The sequence below is a fragment of the Gymnoscopelus microlampas genome (genome assembly GCF_963454915.1).
Source record: "Gymnoscopelus microlampas genome assembly, chromosome: 14".
Taxonomy (NCBI): Eukaryota; Metazoa; Chordata; class Actinopteri; order Myctophiformes; family Myctophidae; genus Gymnoscopelus; species Gymnoscopelus microlampas.
Genome location: NC_139951.1, coordinates 22,888,662 through 22,904,922, shown reverse-complemented (window position 1 = coordinate 22,904,922; position 16,261 = coordinate 22,888,662). Strand labels below are relative to the sequence as shown.

General features: G+C 42.2%; 2 protein-coding genes across 3 annotated transcripts in view; one reads left to right on the top strand and one right to left on the bottom strand.

Annotated features, from left to right (window-relative positions):
* The first annotated feature begins 2,077 nt into the window (after positions 1–2,077).
* LOC311060972 (transcription factor Sox-8-like) lies at positions 2,078–7,819 on the top strand. The gene is made up of 3 exons (XM_084079412.1): positions 2,078–2,723; positions 3,588–3,859; positions 4,409–7,819. The coding sequence occupies exons 1-3, from the start codon at positions 2,293–2,295 to the stop codon at positions 5,293–5,295; spliced, it is 1,590 nt and encodes a 529-aa protein (XP_083935538.1). The 5' UTR covers positions 2,078–2,292; the 3' UTR covers positions 5,296–7,819.
* Positions 7,820–9,429: 1,610 nt separating this feature from the next.
* The window catches only part of LOC311060979 (arf-GAP with dual PH domain-containing protein 1-like), a 314,152-nt gene continuing 307,320 nt past the window's right edge, over positions 9,430–16,261 (bottom strand). The window contains exons 6-10 of one of the 2 annotated variants that reach the window (XM_084079421.1): positions 14,688–14,771; positions 12,299–12,361; positions 12,022–12,093; positions 11,406–11,634; positions 9,430–10,787 (exon numbers count right to left, since the gene is read on the bottom strand). In XM_084079421.1, the coding sequence (XP_083935547.1) occupies positions 10,759–10,787; positions 11,406–11,634; positions 12,022–12,093; positions 12,299–12,361; positions 14,688–14,771 (477 nt within the window). In that variant the 3' untranslated portion in view covers positions 9,430–10,758. The remainder of the gene's footprint in view (positions 10,788–11,405; positions 11,635–12,021; positions 12,094–12,298; positions 12,362–14,687; positions 14,772–16,261) is intronic. The other variant, XM_084079420.1, reaches the window with a different exon arrangement.

Here is a 16,261-nt window from a genome sequence, read left to right as displayed (position 1 = left end):
CTCTGCTCCGGAGTCACACTGTCACTGGCGGTCGCCATGTTTGACAGTTGTGTGATGGTCACGTGACAAAACAAATGAGGCAAGCGCTGATTTTAAAAAAAATATATAAAACTATAAATATCTATCAGTGGAAGCACGTTTTAAAGAAGGAAACAAAAACACAAATATTTAACGAAAATAAGAAGAAGCAATTCATACAAAATAAGACTAGCCTATGTCTGATTAAATGTATTAGCAAAATATATTGTAGACTGTGAGGAGTCAGCTGTCTACACACGGCACCTGGCAACTCTACAGGGCATCATCTGATTGGTTGAGTGAGACAGTTCAGTGAAGTTTCATTTAAATTGTTCCGCATAAAGTAGGAGGTTTACTGCACTAGTCAGAGTATTTACAAATAAGCGTTGTTTTAAGTTTAACTCAACTGAACAATGAGAAAACAGAGAGCAGACATGGAACTAAATAATAACGTAATGATGACATATAAACTACTTCAGAAGCAGGAATGGATGCAGTGCGAGTGTCAAACATTTGAATATAACTGTAGTGTGTACTGTACACCAGTGGTTCTCAAACTTTTTCATGTCAAGGACCCCCAAATTGACACGTATTAGCCCGCGGACCCCCATTTGAAAAGATAAGCCAGGGACCCTCATAAGAGAAGATTTTTTTTACGACTCTAGCAGTGATTCTCAACCATTTTAATTTCAAGGACCCCCAGTTTGACATGCATTAGGCTACGGACCCCATTTAATGGCATCTCTATCTCTGGGACCCCAATTCATATTGTAAAATCAATGTTAATTTAACTCTGAGTCTGAGAGTGTACAAATGGAACCAAATGGATCCTAACGGGTCCATTTGGTTCCATTTGTACACTCTCAGAGTTACAGACCCATAAGGGTCCATTGATTCCTATCCATCATTTAGCTGGGGACCCCCTGGAACCCCCTCAAGTACCCCTGGGGGTCCCCGGACCCCACTTTGAGAATTATGTCCTAGAGAAGTGAAACAATGCTACCTGAGGGCGAGTGGTGTGGAAGAGAGGAGTAGTAGTAGGCTATATAAAGCAGTGAACTAATGGTGGACATGAGTGAAGTGTGCAGTGGCTGTGGGTATGGTAATAGCCCAAAGAAATGAACAGTGGTGGAAAGTAACTAAGTACATTTACTCAAGTACTGTACTTAAGTACAATTTTGAGGTAGGCTACTTTTATTACTTTACTTTACTTACAATTTTTCATACTTTTACTTCCACTCCACTACATCTCAGAGTCAAATATTGTACTTTTTACTCCACGACAATTATTAGAAAACGTAGCCTATTAGTTACTTTATAGATTTGGATTATTATCACAAAACAATAGATTAACCACTTCAGTTCTATCTAAACTTTGGCTATTTGAAAATAGCCTATGCAATGCATTGTGAGCTTGTCGATCTGCTATTTTCAAAAGATGTTTATACATTTTACATTTGAAACGTGTGAAAAGGGACATTCTGCATAATGGGTAGGCTACTTTTACTTTTGGTAGGCTACTTTAAGTATATTTTGATGCCAATACTTTTGTACTTTGTCTTTTGCTCAAGTAAACTTTGAATTCTGGGCTTTTACTTGTAACGGAGTATTTCTACATTTCAGTATTGATACTTTTATTTAAGTAAAAATGTGAGTACTTTTACCACACACCACTGCAAGTGAAGATAGGTGAGGAAGATAATTAATGCGTAATTAATAGGGATGCATATTTCTGGAATATTAAAGTGTATGCTCTAATTTAACTGGCGATGAAGTGGGCTATACTAATCCCCAGTCAAAATAATCATGAGATATCACTTACATTAATGTTCAACCCAACGGTGCAGCTGCTGCCTCTCCATCCCACCGCCAGATGGGAGGAACAACAGCAACGGTAAAAACGGAATAAAAGCCAATAGGAGGAAAGGGGCGTGAACTCGGGTGAGAAGTAAAAGTGTCTAAAAGAAAAATTCCAGCAGCCCCAAACTTTCCTGTGACTGTTCGACGTGTGCAATGATGAAGGTTCTTTTAGACTAAAGCCTGCTTACTGTTTTCTTGGATCACGGTAGTCCCGAGAGGAGCAGTGCGTCAAGGCGCACTTATAGGTGCTGGAGACATCTGGGTCTGGAGGACATCATCAAAACAAAAACGTATCTTTTTTTTCATTAGGGAAAACTTAAGTACATAGTTACAGAAGTACAGTTGTACAGTTATATTCCCTTTTTTATTTTGTTGTTTATTTATTTTATTTTTACTTTTTTTTGTTGACCAAGAATGACCGAAGAACACAAATCCCTCACTGAACATCATGCATGCAGTCCAGCGGGAACAGGCAGCCCCATGTCCCAGCACGAGTCCGACTCGGAACCGCCGACCTCCCCGGCGGGGTCCGACGGACAGGGGCCGGCTCGCCCTCCCGGGATTATTACGCACAGTAAAGCGCAGAGCGATCCGGATCACCCAGAGGAGGACGAGCGGTTCCCCGCCTGCATCCGCGACGCGGTGTCGCAGGTGCTGAAAGGTTACGACTGGTCGCTGGTGCCGATGCCCGCTCACGGGGAGCGAGGGCTGAAGAGCAAGCCTCACGTCAAACGGCCGATGAACGCGTTCATGGTGTGGGCGCAGGCGGCGCGGAGGAAACTGGCGGACCAGTATCCTCAGCTGCATAACGCCGAGCTCAGCAAGACTCTCGGGAAACTCTGGCGGTGAGCAGCTCTCAAAGCCAGTGGTTCTCAAACTTTTTCGTGCCAAGGACCCCCAAATAGACACTTATTAGACCGCGGACCCCCATTTGAAAAGATAAGCCAGGGACCCCCATAATAGAAGATTTTTACGGCTCTCTAGCAGTGCCATTTCAACCATTTTAATTTCAAGGACCCCCCAGTTTGACATGCATTAGGCTACGGACCCCCATTTAATGGCATGTATGTCTCTGGGACCCCAATTCATATTGTAAAATCAATGTTAATTTAACATTTGGTTCCATTTGTACACTCTCAGAGTTACAGACGCATAAGGGTCCATTTGGTCCCTGTCCATCATTTAGCTGGGGACCCCCTGGAACCCCCTCAAGTACCCCTGGGGGTCCTCGGACCCCACTTTGAGAACCAATGCTCAAAGCAAACATGGATTTTGGATAGTGACAACCAAGTCAAATTCATTGACATGCATTGACAAAAGTATAATATTTGCCTCTGAGATGTAGTGGAGTATAAGTAAAAGTACTGAAAATTGCAAATACTCCAGCAAAGTAAAAATACCTCAAAATTGTACTTAAGTACAGTACTTGAGTAAATGTACTTAGTTACTTTACACCACTGCTATTGATTGTGATCTGATTTGAGCTACACCATTATTATCTAATAAGCACTTGTATTCAGTATTCAGGGTCATATTATTATGCTGCAGCCTATGTAGGCCACTACTGTACTAAGGGGAGGTTATGTTGCACAGAGGTCCTACAGATCTCTTTGCAATATAACTTCAACCCAAAGTTAAATCAACATTGAGGTTATATACTGTGTATTGTGTGTAAGCCAATAAGCCAAACTTGGCTCTTTCCTCCCCAGTCTGCTCTCTGAGAGTGAGAAGCGGCCCTTCATTGAAGAAGCTGAGCGTCTGAGAGTTCAACACAAAAAGGACTACCCAGACTACAAGTACCAGCCTCGGAGGCGCAAGATAACCAAATCTGGCCAAGGGGACTCAGCCCCCAGACCTGGCTTGACCCCACAACAACACCATCCGCATCACCAGCAGCAGGGCCTGTATAAGACTGAACCGGGGATGTCACGGCTGGTGGGCGTCGGGGATGGACACCCTCACTACCATTCCGACAGGACAGGTGAGTGGATTGAGTTCACCGGTGTGTTGATTTGAATGGTTAAAATTCATACAGTACTTCTATTTTGAAGAAACAAATGGTGCCTGAAATCCCGTATTCAGCAACTGATACAGAAATAAGGTTAATTACTCAGTAGTGTCAGTATTTTATAAACAGGTCTAAGGTCTTAACTTCAACACTAAGTCATAATGAGTTGAGCTTTGATGCCAACAATCACTTTCTAACAGGGGTCAGGGTTTTGTTTTAATTTGTCTTCCAAAAGCAGAGGTCTCATTTTGTAACTAAAAACTAGAACTAAAAACTTCTCATATGGTTTGGTAAATTAAGTAGGCCTATTGCGTAATAAAGTCTCGGATATGATTTTACATAAAAGTCCATTTAATGTATTGTAACATTAAACTGTAGTCTCTCAACCTATGAGGCATTCCTTGCCATTTCTGACTAAAGAAAACAAAATAATTGAGACAGTCCTGCAATAGTTCAGCTAGCTTGCTGTAATCACCCTGTGATGATTTTAATATTGTTTATTTTGTTTCATCTGAACCCCAGGACACCCCCACGGCCCCCCGACACCTCCTACCACCCCCAAAACAGACTTGATACTGGGTATCAAGCATGAGGGACACCGGCCCCTGACCAGCAGCACCAACAGTGGTTCTGTTTCCATTCCCAACACTGGTCGTCAGAACATTGACTTCAGTAACGTGGACATCTCAGAGCTCAGCACTGATGTCATCAGCACCATGGAAGGGTTCGACGTCCATGAGTTCGACCAATACCTGCCTCTCAACGGCCACGGCTCCGCCCCTTTACCCCCGCCGGAGAACGGGCATGGACCTAGCAACCATTCGGGATCCCTGCTCCCGTCCTACACCCACTCTCACTCTGAAGGGGTGTCCCCTTGGGTTGTTAAAAATGGGAGTTCTATGACCGGAGTACCGCCTTCACCGTCTCCATCTTCATCCAACACTGACAACAACAGCAGGACACATACTGACGCTACCCACAGAACACCTCGCATTAAAACCGAGCAGATGAGCCCCGGCCACTACAGCAGCCATTCCTCCCACTGCTCCTCTACCTCCTCTTCCTCTCCCCCACCACCACCACCACCACCACCACCCCACCCCGAATACACCTCCCTCGGTTCGGGGACCTGCCTTATCCCCACCTCCTCCAACACCACCTCCTCTTCCTCCACATCCAGTTCATCTTCCTCCATTGGGCATTGCGACTACACCGACCTGCAGAGTCCCAGTGGCTTCTACAGTGCCTACCCCGGGTATACCGCCGGGCTATACCAGTACCCCTATTTCCACTCATCCCGCAGGGCCTACACCTCGCCGCTAATTAACAGCCTAGCCCTGGCTCCTCCTCCACACAGTCCGCCTGCCGGCTGGGAGCAGAATGTCTACACCGGCCTTACCAGGCCCTGAAGGAGGAGGAGAGGAAGAGTAACCAAGGATCTTTAATGACGTTGAGGCTTTAAATGTGTTGTTTGCTCAACTGCTCAGCTTTAAAAGAACTCGGAAGATAAGTTAAAATGTGGTGGTTTGAGTTATTATGAGGTTATTGTTAATAAATCAAACTAAATCACCACATTATTCATCCATTATATCCATCGTAAGACAGATTCTTTCTAATGTAAAGCCCAATGAGGATACTTCATCCAATACCAGCGTACGGTACAGGACAGTGCAATGGTGACCACCACCCAAAGGTGCTTGTGGTTCTTTTGTTTTGTTATTCTTTTACTCTATGCATTTCGAACACTAAGTTGGGTACTATATTAATTTAGACTTGGAGTAGTACTCAGAGTTGGAGTATATTGTATGAACTGCACACCATTGTGGGACACGGAAAGACTGTTTCCTTGTATTAAAACGGAGAAGATGGCAACATTATGTGCCTTTATTTGGTACAGAATGTAGCAGTGACTAAAGTTAGTACGAATATTAAATCCTTCATTCTGCATTCACCAGATGAATGCATTGCAGTCTAGTTGTAGAACAGAAAACCAGGAGTTAAAGGAGTAGTTCACCCCAGAAATTACTTATTTCTATCAATTACATACCCCATGAAGCCTTGAATTCATGGAGATTCTTTTGTTTTTGTCGCATTCCTAAGCCAATAATTTGATGACCGGCGGAGTCTCTGGTAGGAGAAAAACTCTCCATGAATTCAAGGCTTCATGGGGTGTGTAATTGATAAAAGATAAGTTATTTTTTGGGTGAACTACTCCTTTAACTCTGTTCTCAGGAGTGGAGTTGAGAGACCCTTCTTTTTTATAAGGACATTGCCTAGCCATGACTTGGATATTTACATAATATTTACATATGTGATACCTCTGTGAGGGGGGGGGAGGGGTTGAGTTCCCTTAATAACACTGTCTGGATCTGTCCTGCCAAGGTGAGTTTGTATTATTTGATGGATGTAAGCATAACACAATATCACTACTACTGTAGGTCGCATAAGAAGAGACTTTCTGCAATTAAAGGAGTCACTGAAGTGTCAGGAAAACATTGTCAATGTCCAGAATAATGAAACTATGTAGTTATGCTTCCTTCCTATGCTTCCAAGAATTGTTTCAACATTCTAGTATTGCACAACCATTTGATTATGCAAACACATGATTTTGGACTATTACTCTGGGTGTAATGCCAGTAGTATCAATCAAGTATCAATCGAGATAAGGTAAACCCCAGACTTTGTTAATGTACTTGTATTGTTAATAACATTAACATTTCAATCCATGCTATTTTTTCTACCTGAGTTTATGAAGTTCCACATGGAATCAAAAGTTAATGTTATAAAATAAACATATTCATTGTTTAAAGTTTAAAATATGTTCCAAGGTTCCGATACCTATTTCATGCACAACCTTTTCCACCCTCTGGCCAGTCTGCTGTTGACTGTCACTCATTGCAGCATGGTTTCCAGTTTATCAACAGGCGAACAGGTGTTGCAGTTATGTTTCCTGTGCTGGGGGATTAGCTGAATTTCATGGTTCCGTCCCAGTTGGAACTGGCTGCTACACTAAATGATGGACAGGACAGCTGGACCGTAGTTTTCCACAAAGGGCAGCACAAAAGGTTTATAATGACAATAAATATAAAATATAAATGTGGTTTATAATGCAAATCACAATTTAAATTTGTGATTTGATGCATGGTAGTTGACACTCTCAGTCCAGACGAGTCCAGGACACCTAAATGCTGACATCAATCAGTTCTTGGACCTCTTACAGTTTCAGTTCAGTCCTAATTATTAATCTCCAATACCCGGCCACCCGAATAAGCTACTAAGGTGCTTCTGGGTAACCAGACTTTCTGGAGTGATCTGAAGGGGAATTTCATTCCCTTTGTTTGCAGAAATGATGAAACCCATCTTTCTTTGTAACGACTGAGGAGAAGTAATACTTGACCTCTGACTTTCTATACAAAGAAATGCTAGCATCGGTACTTCTGCATCTGCTGCAGATGTCACCGCCTGGAGAAGACACGTCATGAGAGCACCACACATCAATTGGCCTGGCTTGGAACCACGGTCTATACAGTAAAATCCTCCTTTAACTTCAACGCTGTACAAATTACAGGTCCATTTGGTTAAATTTGTCCACCTTGAGTTACAAATTAGCATTGAGGATTTTACTTTTAGGAGTTATTTTTTTTAGGTGTTTCAAAGAGAGACATGTCAAAAATGTCACATTTCCTGCAGGACCCCCTTCCTCGCCTCACACAATTGTATCCCTGTTATGAAAAATGCAGAAGAGAAACTCAGAAAGTGTTATATTTCAGATTAAATTGGATTCAGATTTGATATAACCTGAGTTGCAGCCCCTCTCGTTTTTATGCAAGAACTTCTTGGAACTCAGATTAGAGTTGCAGTGACTAGTATGCTGTCTTTTAAAAGTACAGAGACATATAACTGATTATATGAGTATAATCTCTTTTCCTGATGAGATGCAGTTTAATTTATCATAAAATATGGATTTATTGAATTAATAAATGTGTTTTAAATGGATGTCTGAACATGCTTTTATTATTAGAAAACAAGAAAAAAGAACCATGTATTAAGGTGTATGTGCATGTATCCTTGTGTGTTATAACATATAACATTATGTGACACAACGCACACACAGACACACACACACGCACACACGCACGCACGCACGCACGCGCACGCACGCACGCACGCACGCACGCACGCACGCACGCACGCACGCACACACACACACACACACACACACACACACACACACACACACACACACACACACACACACACACACACACACTAAATGGCCCACAGCGAGTGCCAGTGGCTTACTGAGCATTCAGTTCAGCTTCATGACAAACATAGTGGCTTCAGAGCTCAAGGTCCCACCCTGTTTAAAAGACTTCCTTTGTGGCAGTGACTTACATCTCAGTGGCTCACTGTCTGCCCCGTTTACCATGGCAATCTGGTTGCCAATGACAACAACCCTGCCAGACAGAAACAACATTGATTTACCCATGATTCCCTTGGAGACCTTACCGGAGTTTGCATGTGTGTATTTATGTGTGTCTGTGTGTGTAATGTAGGAGTGGCCAGATCCGTCAGGAGACAACTATATGCTCGTTCAGGCCAACACGTTTTCATGCATGCTGTTATACACACAGGGCACATGCAATACACGTACACTGTACCATGTACATATTGTAACATGCCGCCCATATAGCATGTACATGCAGCACGGTAACATACATATAGAAGACTGCTCCCCCCATTAGGCAAAGCAGCTGTTATTATTCAATAGCTTTATCTTTTCATTTCAGATTTGTTTTATCCTTCTTTTCTTTACATATGTTTTATCTTTATTTAGATTCTTATTGTTAACACAAAAGACAACTGAAATGAGACATAATTACATATATTTATATATATATATATATGTGTTGCTCAAAACCTAACCTATACAATACTTTTTGACAGGGCACAAGGGGCTCTGGATGGAGCTAAACTGGCAACTCAAATATGTCTCACTCTCTGACATGCATGATGATATGAGAGAGGAGTGCCATCTGCTGGTCAGAATGAAAAATGAGCAGTGATCCATATAATAGGCCTCTTTGCATCACTATTTTTAAAGTCAACCCAATCATGTGGTGTTCTCATAGTGTGCTAATATAATACTGAGGATACATTTCAGTAAAACTATTTTTAATATTGCCTTTATTTTGTTTCTTGTTTGGAGACGTGATTTACTGCCAATAAATTGATAATTTAGCCACTGTGCACCAAATGTAGTCAGGAGGTTCAGTATCTTGCTCAAGCACACTTTGACACGCGGCCAGGAGCTGGTGATCAAACTGGGAACCTTCCGATTTCAAGACGGCCACTCTACCTACTGAGCCACTGCCACCCACAGAAACGCATTCGCTGGCCACTGTGTCTCTTTGCAGAATAACATGTCGCATTTTCATGTTTTTGTGTGGCTGATAATGCAATGCCAACAAGGTGTGCTCTAACTGGCCACTGGTGACATGTGTTATTTTCATAATCTTGACATCTGCCTATAATAAAAACCTATGAGCCTGCAGGGGATTGGCTAGAAACCCCGCCTAGCAGATTACTAGGCCAACCTACAAATCCAAAAACAAATCCAAATTCATTTGTCCATGGCAGTGAATCTACTGTAACATATTTCAGTGTACACAAAAGACATACCAGACTGTCAATTCATTTCAGATTCAGCTGTATTGACAGATTTTCAGGAAGAAATGAACTACCATCATAGTCTGTTAACCACTTAGGCACTATTTTCAAAGAATTTCAAAAGATATTTTTTTCTTCAAAACAGCTGATCTACAAGCTCAAAACATGTCATGATGCAAAGCGTTGTGAGCTTGTAGATCTGCTATTTTCAAAGAATTTACAAACATTTTTTGAAATCTTTAAAAACAATTGCCTAATGGCATTCCCAAAATGGGGAGGGGGGCATATGAAATAAATTACAATCCAGTCACATTACAATCTTTTTAAGCAGCATTCACCGTCTACAATAATTTAATATATACAGTAGTTCAAATAAATAAAGGAAACAGCTATCAGATTTAGGCATAAAATAACCATGTCTGAATGCAAATTGTGAAACTGCAGCTACGTTATGTGAGACAGGGGCCATTTCAGAGTTTGTACATTTTTTAAATGCATATACGTATATTCTTAACAGCACCTTGTAGATTCATCTTCAGCAGATTCTGATGCCAGAGAATCTGTCTTTTACAGGGTCCTCTTAATTCCGAAGAAGACGTTTTCCAAGAAAAAAAACATCACAATTCCACACAGGATAAAAGCCACTGTCGCCTTCAAAACTGTACATTCAATAAATTAATTATATCCACTGACTTTGTTGAGCAAACGCTGAAATGACTAAAAATGACATAATTACACTAGATTACAGGTGGAATGAACCATTCACAAGACGGTGGCGGGGGTGGGCTGATGCAAGGTGGTAGAGAGTCAACATGAGAAACTGAGGGGGGGGGGGGGGGGGGTTGACATGATAATGCCTAGCAACTGATGATTACAGTACCTTCTGAACCTTTGGGCTCTGACCACTAAACTTTCATCCACAAAATAAGATGCGAGACTTCTATTACAACATGAGCAGGTTGCTGATTGGACATCCTCCTCCTTCCTGTTTCTCTCTTCTTGCCCCCATATCTTGTTTCTTTCATTGTCCTCCATCCTCCCTGTCCTCCTGCCACACAGGTACAGTACAGTAGAGCCCCCCCCCCCCCCCCCGATGGTCTCTGGTTGTGCAGTAGGTTATTCTCTCGCTCTCTGTCTCTGGTCTGAATGAGACGGGGCCGGTCCACTTGAGTTTGCGGCTCTGCGAAAGCCCCCGCCGGTCTTCAAGGCTTGTGTTTAAAATGGGCCTCCACTGCGAAGGCAAGCAGAAAACAATGACCACACAGTGATAATCACCACTGCAATGCAGTACGTTTCACACTAGAGTTGGTTTCAGAAGGATAACCCATAAAGAGTCCAAAGCGCTGTGAATGCAGCTGTAACTGCAGAACTTGTGCAGCCACTGGTGCAATGCTACTGTATAATAGCCTGCTTCAGTCAATTGATGCTTTACAGTCTAATGTACCTCTCGGAGTAATGTTTGACTTTACCACTTAGTATTTCTATATTCTGCATTATACAGTATACACTTTAGCTTTTCAGATATCATTTGTCCTGCACTTTTAGTGATCAATTACTAACAGTATAGCTTTTACTATTCTAATGCTCAGTATGGCTATTGAATGTACAGTAAGTATATGGCAATTGTATAACTACTCAAGCATTTTAGTGAATCATTTTACATTACTATTGGTAGTGGATACATGTTTAGCATGAATTCATTCCTAACCATGGCAGCATACAATTTGAGGAAGTTCTACCCATTAGCTACACAGGGAATGGTAAACGTATCACTTCAGAGCCTATAGCTTTACATTCATCTTAAGTTGTATCATTTCATTAATAACACAGTTGTACAGTTTTCTGGTACCTGCATATTCCTGAGGCCTCATTGGTCGATTGATGACCCTCTGAAAGGCTGCTATCCAATCCCGCTGCTCTGCCTCTGTCTCACATGCAAACAGGAACTTCCTGTCTGGTGTTCCTATGGTGATTCCGTGGTTCCAACGGTGGCCCTGTGTGGATAACGGCAGGCCTGAGAGCACAGTGTAGCTGTTCTCTTTACTGCCAATAAACACTTCACCACGAGCATAGGCATCCTGAGAGGGGGGGGAGGGGGGAGAAACAGAGACACAGACACAGAGAGAGAGACAGAGACAGAGAGAGACAGAGAGAGACAGAGAGAGACAGAGAGAGACAGATACAAAGATAACAGGAATCAAAGAGTCAGAGATAAATACAGTGGGACAGCGAAAGATAGCAACAGAGGGATAAATGATAAGAAAAGTACAATGATATACAATGATAAACATTTTAAAATGAGAACCCGAAAGGGTACATTTTTATTGCCAAACAAAATGAAATGGCACATGAATAATGAATCATGATTGAGTTTGTTTTGTCATCTTAAAGGTCATGTGAGTTGTCAGTCCACATAAGCAACGTGATCGACTGAAGGTCAAGGAGGGGCACGGGCATGTTCTCACCAGAGGGTCTTTGAAATACATGAGTCTCCTGTCATCCATAGTGAACCACCTCTTCTTAAAGCCCTCTGTGTGCTGTGTGGGGGAAAGAAAATAGAAAACAGTCAGTGCATTTTGATCAAAATGAATAATAAAATCATTGGGTTTATATCTTGGGTTAGACAGTACAGTACAGTACAGTACAGTACAGTACAGTACAGTACAGTACAGTACAGTACAGTACAGTACAGTACATATAACAGTGGATGTGGTAGAAACTGATGTATTTACAAAGACCAACCTTTGGGCCGGTTTTCTCCATAAAGCCTTCTTTCATAAAGTTTCTTGTCAGCTTTGGCACCAGCTGGAGAGAACAAAATAAATAACATGACATACAATAGAAAATCATAGTTTGGAAGATATAGTCTAGCAACATGGATACTGCAACTAACACATAAATGTAATGTCCCCGTTTTTTGCTGGAACGCTTTTTTTTGCATGAATCCCCCATGCCCCAGAGTATGGTGCTGTTGGGATTGTGATGTGTACCAGGCAGCAGCGCCCTCCACAGGGACAGAAAAGAGGCTACAGGAGCAGGGACAGGGGGTCCTAGTGAGGAGACAAAGCCAAGTACGGTGATTGCCAACAGGTTACCATTACCAGACTGAGACACACCTGCAACTCATTAACTGAGACTTGAATGTGTACCCTGAGCTTCTGCCCAGGTGTGTGTGAAAAGAAGATGGAAGTCAGCCTGAGGTGTGGGGACAAGGTGGATTATTGGAACCTTTGGTGGACCAAAGTGCTGTGTGAACAACTGAGCGGTGTGGAATCACCACACCTGTGTGTGTGTGTGTGTGTGTGTGTGTGTGTGTGTGTGTGTGTGTGTGTGTGTGTGTGTGTGTGTGTGTGTGTGTGTGTGTGTGTGTGTGTGTGTGTGTGTGTGTGTACACACAGTATCAGTGGGCTGTCCTGAAGAGATGATTAACCTCTGGGTCAAAAAAGTAAATAAATCAGTCATATGTCAGGAAAGTGATGTTGGTGCAGTTTTTCTTTCCTTCCTTGTCTGCCCAGGTAAAGCTGTGAGACCCTGCATGAAGTGTGCCCTGGTCAGCAAAGAACTAGAGTTGCTGTTTTATTCTTTTTCCCACGGCGCCGGCCAGTAAGTCATGGGCATATAATGCCAACTTCAGGACTCTCATGGACGAACTAGAATGGTGCCTGCACAAATCGGTGTCGTTAGGCACATGCGAAGCACATGGTGGAGAATGCAGGTAAGACGCTGGTCAACTGGGGTGCTTAGTTGCACGGTCGGCTAGTCAGTACACTAGAGTAGACAGTCAGCTCCTTGTGAGCTGCTTGGAGTTCGACTGACTCATGCCGTGTCTCCTCTCTCTCTGCCCTCAGTTTCCTGTGTTTCTAAAATGTGTTTATAAAAATAAACCAATTATTCCTAGTTTGGGGCACGTGCCGGGGCTAACATCTTTACCTGGGGAGACAGAAATAATTTTAAGCAGAAGAGGTTTAGTCCAGTGTAGGTTCCTCTGCTAGAATTAACCCTTATACTGTATGAGGGCTTATACTGTATACACATGTAGGTAGGTCCATCAGTTACTGAGGTGCAGGTATGTCATCTTACAGGACTGCAGTACCTTATAGTAAGACCTGTTAGCAATCAACTTCCCCCGCCCTTTTCTCCTCTTTAGTGATAAAGAGAGAGGAGTAGACAGAGGGACAGAGAAGGGACAGTGAGGGAGAGAGAGGGGGTAGGGGTTTGTTCCCATGGAGCATAAAATGATAATGCAAATAATCAGTAGCCACAATTATGGAGTAATCACATCACCAATATCCATGTGTACACAACTATTTCTTATTTGCATGTAAATGCACTCCTTGTCAATGTTTAAAACCTGTCATTTATTAATGAAGTCGTTTACATTACTTTGAGCCTCTGCTTTTCTGCGAGATGAAAGTGGCTTGAAATTTTAATGTGCTATAATTGCCTCTAAAAAGCGGAAGACTATATCAACCAATGCTATTTAATAAATGACAACCAGATGCCAAATGTGTAATAGCCGTTCAAAGCAATGCAGCAAATTATGCCTGACAGTCTTCATCTACAGTACTTGTGCGGTTGATCTAAATACATCATCCTTAATGTACCTGAACCCCCCCTGGAATTGCTAAGACGATGGGAACAAATGTCGATATTTGATACCTCTTAGTTTTGTCACATCTTCCCTATCTTTGTTCCTCTCCAAACTATGTACCGACTATGACCCAACTATGTACCACCGTTAGTTATTAAAACATTTATTAATAATTTAAACATTTATCAAAATTATTAACAATGTGCCTCTGTTAAATATTTCCTTAAAGACTTTTAAATGTCACAAACAAATAAAATAGTCATTTCAGATGACAGTATTCACAGATTTATTCTAAAGAACTTAAGCCAGAGTTTAAATTATATTCTTTAGCTACGGTTGAGAACTTAAATATTTTCAATATCACAACATTAAATTTGCTGTATCGTTATAATAGATCTACCATATTGGATAACCTCACATATTAACCAGCAGTACATCTCTGTGTAGAAGACGTTGTTATGGTATTACAGCTTCAATACAATGTATTGAGTATTAGGCTAGAGGCTACGAAATATTCTAGTTAACTGAGTTTGTTCCCACCTCTTCATCGCTGGCTCCGGGGAAGGCAACCTGCAGGTAGTGGAACCTGGCGGCTCTGATGGCGTTGAACCAATCAACCATTTCCTGTAGGAACAAGCACACTGGTCAACGCCCCTAATTTATCCACACCAGATGGCGCCGATGGCAAGAAAAGCAACTCGAAAGCATCTCAGAATTAATATCCTGTGTTGTCAAAACATTTCAATAGGGCCATAAGACGGTGTATCACATTGGACCTCTAGTATTTATTTAAACAATAAACTATAGACCTTGGCATCTTTGGGTGTATTATTTTTGTGTCGCTGTCAAATAGTGTGACATGTGTATAATGCAACATTGCTGATGGCTATGATCCATGGCTGTGATGATATAAAATTACTGAACTCTTTTTCTATTTGCTATGATACTACTTGACCAGCAGAGGGTGCAAGGCACTCTTCATCTCTGCCTTGCTCCCTCTTTCTTTGTCTGTTTTCATCTCTTGACTGACTCTATCTCTGTCTCTGTTGTTCTCTCTCTCTTAAATTAGCTGTTTGTTCTCTCTACATAGCTAAGTATGACTCTCCCTTTCTATCTCTCTCACTCTTTTTCCCGACTGCTTGTATCTATCTGTCCAACTATATCGGCATCTTTCTCCATAATTTCTTTATTGCTATGACTCACTTTGTCTCCCTCCACCTCTTTCTTTCTTTTTCGCTCTCCCTTTCTTGATTCCTTCATCCCAAAGGAGTAGTGGCATTGGGAGCAATAATTTGTGTGCTCAGCACTAAAACCCCGGAGAGACAGTGTGTGTGTGTGTGTGTGTGTGTGTGTGTGTGTGTGTGTGTGTGTGTGTGTGTGTGTGTGTGTGTGTGTGTGTGTGTGCGCGTGCGTGTGTGTCTGGTTAGGGAGACACAGACTCGGTTACTGGGCAGATTAAGGACCACAGGATTCGACTGCCAGCTCACTGGATGGCACAAAATAAATAAAAAAATAAGTAAATTAAAGCATGTGGCTCTCGGCATCCACATGGGAACGCCGTGACTCGGACATGTGGCTAGCCTGTGATGTCTGTCATCAATGATGTCAGAGGTCTACGATATACTATGACTCCAAATTTGGACAACATTTCAGTCCGATCCAAAGCCCCATTGACTTCCATTATAAGATTTCCACATTTCAAAAAGTATACAAAATATGTGAAAAACAAAATTAGTGGAGGTATTTCTGTAGCCTACTGGAACCGTGCACAAGAAATGTGGCACTGATCGGTCCATCGGTTTTGCAGGATTGGCTCCAGACACACAGACAGACAGACACACAGAGATGGCTATAGTCTCCTACAGAGCCACGCCATAAAAACATAAGAGCGTCAGCTTATGTTTTTAGGGTGTTGGCTGTGCAGGAGCCACTCCTCCGGATACTCCATAGTATGGTGGAGCAGCTGGAGGTACAAGTAGGTTTGTACATCTATCCTTATGCGGCCCACCAAACAATTTACAGAAATGAGGAATACTGTGTCAGGGGTTTAACATTTAGAAATGGGAGTTAGGTCAGAGTAAAGATAAAACACTTGCCTACCAACGCAGAGGCCT

Excerpts from the sequence above, each read along its gene's own strand:
- LOC311060972 (XM_084079412.1), top strand. The coding sequence starts at position 2,293 with ATGACCGAAGAACACAAATCCCTCACTGAACATCATGCATGCAGTCCA. Across the intron at positions 2,724-3,587 it reads ACTCTCGGGAAACTCTGGCG|TCTGCTCTCTGAGAGTGAGA; the intron begins GTGAGCAGCTCT and ends TTTCCTCCCCAG. Across the intron at positions 3,860-4,408 it reads CTACCATTCCGACAGGACAG|GACACCCCCACGGCCCCCCG; the intron begins GTGAGTGGATTG and ends TCTGAACCCCAG.